Source organism: Alexandromys fortis, unplaced genomic scaffold, assembly GCF_014885135.2.
Source record: "Alexandromys fortis isolate MF-2015 unplaced genomic scaffold, M_Fortis_MF-2015_v1.1 scaffold_283, whole genome shotgun sequence".
NCBI lineage: Eukaryota > Metazoa > Chordata > Mammalia > Rodentia > Cricetidae > Alexandromys > Alexandromys fortis.
In genome coordinates, this window is record NW_026068164.1 from 412838 (window position 1) to 420665 (window position 7828).

The window sequence follows — 7828 nt, forward strand, 5'->3', positions numbered from 1 at the left end:
TTTTTTTTTTTCCGAGAAAGGGTTTCTCTGTAGCTTTGGAGCCTGTCCTGGAACTAGCTCTTGTAGACCAGCAGGCTGGCCTCGAACTCCCAGAGATCCGCCTGCCTCTGCCTCCCGAGTTCAGGGATTAAAGGCATGCGTCACCACCGCCTGGCCTGAATTATTCTTAAGTGCTGTCTAAAAATATTTGCACTCATTACCTGAGTTGTAATATTTTGCAGTCCAGATCATTTGTGTTCCTCTAGTCTCCTGTTAATGTAACTTTTATCCTGTGTTCTGACTTCAGACTCTTAACATGAGTGTGAGCAGTACAGCACTCTTTCCATGTTGCTCTACGCACACATTTGAAAGTATCAGCATAGAAAACTTATGACTCTTTAAGACTGTGGAAATCCTAATTGTTGGGTCTCACAAAGTGTTCAGATTACAAATGCAAGACAAACTCAGCCAAAATCATATGTGATCCTAAAGCATAGCTACAGAATACATTGCCTAGTAGTTTTCAAGGGTGCGATAATTTTTCATGTTTTATTTCAAGTAGTCTTTCAAAACTTTTATTCTGAACTCAATACTTTTTAAAGATTCTTTAGAGACCAGATCTCATTGTGGTCTTGAAGTTGTGACAGGTCCTCCCACATCCAGAGTGTTGGGAAAACAGGCATTGCATTAATACTCCCAGTTAATTAAACTCTTGAGGACTTTATGACAATTGAACTATATACAAGAGAGTAGGCTTTCATCTTTTACCAACTTAGAAAATGTGTCTGTAGCTTGGCACTCCATTTTTTAAAATTTTCTGGGGCATTAAATATTTAATTGAGTACAATTAATTGAAACGTGATGTGAATTTATTATAATTTTTGTTAATTTTTGGGTGGACTTGTTCTATTTTCCTCTCTTTTTTTTATTGAGAAAAAAAGTTTCCGCCTCCTCCCAGCCTCCCATTTCCCTCCCCCTCCTCCCACCCCTCTCCCTCTCCCTCTCCCTCTCCCTCTCCCTCTCCCTCCACACCTCTCCCCCTCACTCTCCAGTCCAAAGAGCAGTCAGGGTTATTTTCCTCTCTTTAGTATCATATACTTTTCAAGCTTTTTTTTTTAAAACAAGGTTTGTGATGGGCCAATGAAATGGCCAATAGACCTGACAACCTAAGTTTATTCCCTGCCCCACAGGATGGAAGTAGAAAACCAAACTCTTCTAACTTACATACACACACAAGTAATTTTTTTTTAAAATTTAAGTTTTTGAGTTATGTTTATGGATAGCTTTCATCCATTCCATGATTAGCACAGTCACTAAGATGCTTTAGGTTCTTAATATTTTTAACTAATTGATTGAAAGAATTGTTTTAATTGCGACATACTGATAATTTAGAAAATATGGTGAGATACCTAATGAACAAAACTTTTGCTGGAACTAAATCCTCTGACATATAATGATCTGATTTTGCTGTAGTTATTTTGCCAGAACTAAATCCTCCGACCTACAAATAATAAGCTGACTTTGCTGCCGTCATTTGGGTGCTGTGCAGTTATCACTCTTTTTCAATGTATCTTTCCTTCTTTTCTCTTAACGTTTAATTCGAGTTTCCTCTCCTATCCACTGCCTTAATGAATACAGAATTTCTGGTATTTCATTTATAAGTTAAATATGCTTCTATGTTTCTCAAGTCACTCACCCAACTTTCCTCACTTCTTGAAGTTGAATCTGTGACACACCTGCTATCGATATTTAACTCTTATTGTTTCTCAACCTCCTACTAATTTTTACATGAGTTTATGTGTATTTGAATTAGATATGCTCTTAGGTGTGTGGAATGTTAATATTTCATTTGAGATTATCGGGGACAGAAAGGACCATCTTGGTATCAAAAGTCTCCAGCTAGCGACCTTATCTTGGTTAAGTGACCTCCCATGGCCCCATCTGTTTCAGTTATCGTCAACTAGCTATCTTGCAGTTATTATCGCGTACCATAACATAAGCTTATAGAAGTACAGTTGCTATTGGTTTCAGTGTCACTAATATTTAATATTAGGAATAAACTCATAATGAGCAAGTGTGTAACACTCCTGATAATTGCATAAAGGGCAGATTGAACACGTTATATCTGCATTGCTTCATTTTTTGTCTGCCTACAACTTTACAATAGCTCCTCTTTTGCTCTGAGATAAAATACAAGTACTTTTCTTACTTACATTTCTCCTGGGTTTCACTTCCTTCATCTCCGTAGCCCTTGACACACTAAGCTCTGGCACACTGTCCTTAATCTAAATTATCAATACTTTACTCTTGGAGGCTCTTCTCTTCTGCATCACCTGTTACACTTCTCATCCTTAGCAGTCCATATTCAATGCCAAGACTTGGGGGAGAATTTTCATAACTACTCCCCATGGCGTTCTGTGCAGTCAGTATGTTTCCTGTGTCACATGGTTCACACGGTTTGAACATGTTTAAAATCTGTGCACTCTGTTGGATGTGAAACTACAAAATTCATAGACCTTACCTTGCTACCGTTACATGTATAACTTCTAGAAATTAAATAATCACCTAAGGTAATAAGTTAATAAATGTTAAGCTAATAATTATTAAATTACTGTGAAAGCAGAGGAAACTACTCCAGGAGCATGAAAATATGGAAGCAATTATGCATCTTCAGCCACCTGATGTACGTTATTGTATTTTACCACCTCGACTTTCCATAGTGTTTCTCTTATTATTAATGCAACTCACACACTTCGCAAAAATTGGAAAATGAAGAAAATCACAGAAAGGGGAGATAAGCATTTTAGTCACTTAAAACAAAATCTTTTAAAATTTGTAGGTAGGTACCCAAGCATGTGCTCACGTGTAAATCACGTAAATGAGGACTCTTATTAGAGACAGCTAATTCCAGTTAGTGTATTATACTTGCCTAGTTTTTGTTTAACTTGTGTGTCACAAGAAACTCCTTCGGTAGGATCAAATAGGTTTGACTAGGGGTTTTGATAAGGGGTTGATAAATCTAAAATAAACCAGTAACAAAACCGGCACCTTTTCTAAAAATTTAAAACTAAAAACGAACGCATGGTGGCGCTGTTGACTAAAAAAGAGAATTAAGAGCTTGTACACTCCATACTCACAGACAAACCTAGCGAGCGATCCGGTGCGATAAAACAAGGGCTTGTGGACCTGGACAGATCTTTAAGCAGTGAAATCTAAATCTCTGGGAAACATTAATTGTTAGGCTATCTCCAAAAGACTTTGCTTTTCACAGAGAAGCATAAAGCTCCTTATGGTGACGAGCCCTTGGAAAAACACTGCAGAAATACAATGGAAGCCTGGAAGGAGAGCTTTCTTAAACAAAGGCAAGTCTTGCTTCTCTTTGTTTTTCTAGGTGGGTCTCTGGCTGGGTCCGGGTCTCGGCACTATTCTGTGGCTGAGGAAAAAGAGAAAGGGTTCTTAATAGCCAATGTAGCGAAGGATCTGGGACTCAGGGTGGAAGAACTGGCTGAAAGGAGAACTCAGGCTGTTTCCAAAGGGAACATACAATATTTTCAGCTCAACCATCAGACCGGAGATTTGCTCTTGGTTGAGAAACTGGACCGGGAGGAGCTGTGCGGTTCCGCAGAGCCTTGTGTGCTGCACTTTCAGATATTGCTGTATAATCCTTTGCAGTTTATTACAAACGAACTCGAGGTCATAGATGTAAATGACAACGCCCCAGAGTTCTTTGAAACTGCAATGCAGCTCAAAGTCCCGGAAAGTTCCCCACCCGGAACAGTAATTCCTTTGGGAAATGCTGTGGATCCGGACGTGGGAAGAAACGGACTCCAGAACTACACGGTGTCTCCCAAGTCCCATTTCCACGTTCGCACCCGCCGTCGTAGGGATGGAAGGAAGTATCCAGAACTAGTGCTGGACAGAGCTCTGGATCGGGAGGAGCAGGCAGAGCTCAGTTTAACTCTCACAGCCCTGGATGGAGGCTCCCCACCTCGGTCTGGCACTGCCCAGGTTCACATCCTGGTCTTAGACATAAACGACAACGCACCAGAATTTACACAGTCACTCTATGAGGTTCAAATTCTAGAGAAGAGCCCTGTTGGCTCTGTCATCATCACGGTCTCAGCCTCTGACTTAGATACAGGGAATTTTGGTGAAATATCGTATGCGTTTTTCCATGCTTCTGAAGAAATTCTCAAAACTTTTCAACTAAATCCCATTACTGGTGATATAGAACTAGTTACGGGTTTGGATTACGAAACAATTAATACTTACGAGGTTGACATAGAAGCCAAGGATGGTGGAGGCCTTTCGGGAAAATGTACAGTCATAGTCCAGGTAGTTGATGTGAACGATAACCCACCAGAACTGACTTTGTCGTCAGTGACCGGTCCTATCCCTGAGAATTCAGCAGAGACTGTGGTGGCTGTTTTCAGTGTGGCTGATTTAGACTCTGGAGATAATGGGAAAGTAACCTGTTCCATCCAGAACGATCTCCCCTTCATCCTGAAACCATCCGTAGAGAACTTCTACACTATAGTGTCTGAAGGAGCACTGGACAGAGAGAGCAGAGCTGAGTACAACATCACCATCACAGTCAGCGACCTGGGCACACCCAGGCTCACAACCCAGCACACCATAACAGTGCAGGTGTCTGATGTCAACGACAACGCCCCCGCCTTCACACAAAGCTCCTACACCCTGTTTGTCCAAGAGAACAACAGCCCCGCCCTGCACATAGGCACCATCAGCGCCACAGACTCAGATTTGGGCTCCAATGCCCACATCATCTACTCGCTGCTGCCCACCACAGACCCGCAGCTGGCTCTCTCCTCGTTCATCTCCATCAACGCCGACAATGGGCAGCTGTTTGCTCTCAGGGCGCTGGACTACGAGACCCTGCAGAGCTTCGAGTTCCTTGTGCGGGCAACAGACCAAGGCTCGCCTGCGCTCAGCAGCCAGGCGCTGGTGCGCGTGCTGGTGCTGGACGCCAACGACAATGCGCCCTTCGTGCTCTACCCGCTGCAGAACGCTTCTGCGCCCTACACAGAGCTGCTCCCCAGGGCGGCGGAGCCTGGCTACCTGGTCACCAAGGTGGTGGCGGTGGATCGAGACTCTGGCCAGAACGCCTGGCTGTCATTCCAGTTGCTCAAGGCCACGGAGCCAGGGCTGTTCAGCGTGTGGACTCACAATGGCGAGGTGCGCACCTCCAGGCTGCTGAGTGAGCGCGATGCGCCCAAGCACAGGTTGCTGCTGCTGGTCAAGGACAATGGCGATCCTCCGCGGTCTGCCAGTGTCACTCTGCACGTGCTGGTGGTGGATGGCTTCTCTCAGCCCTACCTGCCTCTGCCAGAGGTGGCGCGCGACTCTGTACAGGACAATGAGGACTTGCTCACACTCTATTTGGTCATTGCCTTGGCGTCTGTGTCTTCGCTCTTTCTCTTGTCTGTGCTGCTGTTCGTGGGGATAAGGCTGTGCAGGAGGGCCAGGGCGGCGTCTCTTGGTGGTTGCTCTGCTCCTGAGGGCCACTTTCCTGGACACCTGGTCGACATCAGTGGCACGGGGACCCTGTCCCAGAGCTACCAGTATGAGGTATGTCTGACCAGGGACTCTGGGACTGGTGAGTTCAAATTCCTCAAACCCATGGTCTCCAACCTGTTGCTTCAGGATGCTGGGAGAGAAGTTAAGGAAAGTCCCCACTGCAGGGATAGCTTTGTATTCAACTAAGTGTTGTCAATTCCTAGACGATGTCATTTTAAGAAATGTCCTTGTTTCTAAGAGGTTTTCTACTAGTCTAACCTACATATTCTTAATTGTGCTGTTTTTATTGGTATGAAGATACTAGGCTTTTAGTTGCACTAATCATATTTCATCTTTTTCTCTGCATATGCATATCTCTTGATTATTAGGGTTATTATAAACCTTAATAACCCAAATTGTATAAATTTTCTTTGAATGATAGCTCTTTTTAAAAGGTTTATTCTTTTATAATAGATACAGCTTTCTGCCTGCATGCCAGAAGAGGGCGCCAGATCTCATTATGGAAGGTGGTTGTGAGCCACCCTGTGGGTGCTGGGAATTGAACTCTGAACCTCTGAAAGAGCAGCCAGTGCTCTTAACCTCTGAACCATCCATCTCCCCAGTTCTCTGAATGATACTCTTAATGATCTTCTGAGGCATTTCAGTGCTCTCAAGAAAACTTACATTTGTGCATGAATTTGTGGCACCTGCTCTTTCCATGTAATTTGATGTTTTCAAAGGTAGATTGTTAAAGATCACTTAAGTTGCCTGGATCCTTCCGCACGAATAGAAAGTAACATTACATCGTGTTCGCTTTCAGACCACGAGCCATGAATAGTCAAGTCATAAAATTTCAACTGTATGTGAATGTACACAGGGTTGTGACATTCTCTGCTTGTGAGCATCATGCACGCTAGTGGTCTTGTTTATTGGCTGCAGGTGTCCTGGAAATACTAAGGTTAAAGTTTTGAATTCTTATGTGATAAAAATTAAAGAGAAAATATAAATTAATTTCTCATTTCACTTATTAAATAAAATTGTTGCATCACTGCTTTGCCATAATCTCTTTTAATAATTAATCTCAGAATAAGAATTTTGTCCTTTCTTTCTTAAAAGGAAAATGCAGCGCTGTTGAGGGCCTCACATTTATCTTTTTCTTTCCTCATACAAGGAAATCCAAGCATGGGGTAATGTGTGTGTCTTTTCTGGAAGCTTCTCAACACCTTTAAAATGAATTTTTTTTTGGTTTTTCGAGACAGGGTTTCTTTGTGGCTTTGGAGCCTGTCCTGGCACTGGCTCTGTAGACCAGGCTGGTCTCGAACTCACAGAGATCCGCCTGCCTCTGCCTCCTGAGTGCTGGGACTAAAGGCATGTGCCACCATCGCCCGGCTAAAATGAATTCTTTTTGAAGTTTGGTTATTTTGTTTGATTCTGTTTATTAACAGATTTGAAATTTTTCACTTTTTGTTACTTGGTGGATTTGGGTAGAGTTTATCAAGCAACAAAGATTACTTTTGGTGTTAAATCATTTTGTTTTGTTGTTTAGCATACCCTTCAGTTACCTCGAGATAAACTGATGAGTAATTATGAATAGTATTTTGCTTGTTAATAAAGTGGAGCAGTAGCATGCTCATTGATTTGTGATCACGGCTCTCTGTTGTGTTCAATAAGCCCGTAGAACCGATTGCTTGGTTTCTAACTCATTACATGTATATAGATAAGTAAAACTACATCAAAACTTCTTCAAGTTTTGGCAGAAAATGAGCAATTGAAAAGCTTTCTTTATATCTCTCTATCTATTTCAAATATATCAGTCTATTTGAAGAGAAGTAGTTGTAGTTTTACCCACATTTATCTTCTCATGAAAGCATGAACATGGGATGTACTCACTCATAATTGGTTTTTAACCATAAATATAGGACATTGAGCCTATAATTTGTGATCCTAGAGAAGCTAAATAAGAAGGTGAACCCAAAGAAAAACATACAGTTGTCCTCCTGGATATTGGAAGTAGTCAAGATTGCTGGGCAAAATTTGGGAACTGGGGGTGTGTGGGGTGGGATGGGGGAAAGGGGAGATGGGGAGAGAAAAGTGAGAAGGGGAGGATAGGGAGAACTTGGGGGAATGGATGGTTGGGATAATGGAAGGATAGATATGGGAGCAGGGAAGTATATATCTTAATTAAGGGAGCCATTTTAGGGTTGGCAAGAGCCTTGACTCTAGAGGGGTTCCCAGGGGTTCAGAGAGATGTACCCAACTAGGTCCTTGGGCAGCTGAGGAGAGAGAGCCTGAAATGGCCCGATCCTATAGCCATACTAACGAATATCTTGCA

At 42.5% G+C, this 7828-nt stretch overlaps 2 protein-coding genes across 2 annotated transcripts in view; both read left to right on the plus strand.

The window, feature by feature from the left end:
* The window catches only part of LOC126491972 (protocadherin beta-2-like), a 16589-nt gene that overhangs the window by 3045 nt on the left and 5716 nt on the right, over positions 1 to 7828 (plus strand). The window lies entirely within an intron of this gene.
* Positions 2436 to 5748, plus strand: LOC126491973 (protocadherin beta-3-like). The gene has a single exon (XM_050128034.1). The coding sequence runs from the start codon at positions 3307 to 3309 to the stop codon at positions 5701 to 5703; it is 2397 nt and encodes a 798-aa protein (XP_049983991.1). The 5' UTR covers positions 2436 to 3306; the 3' UTR covers positions 5704 to 5748.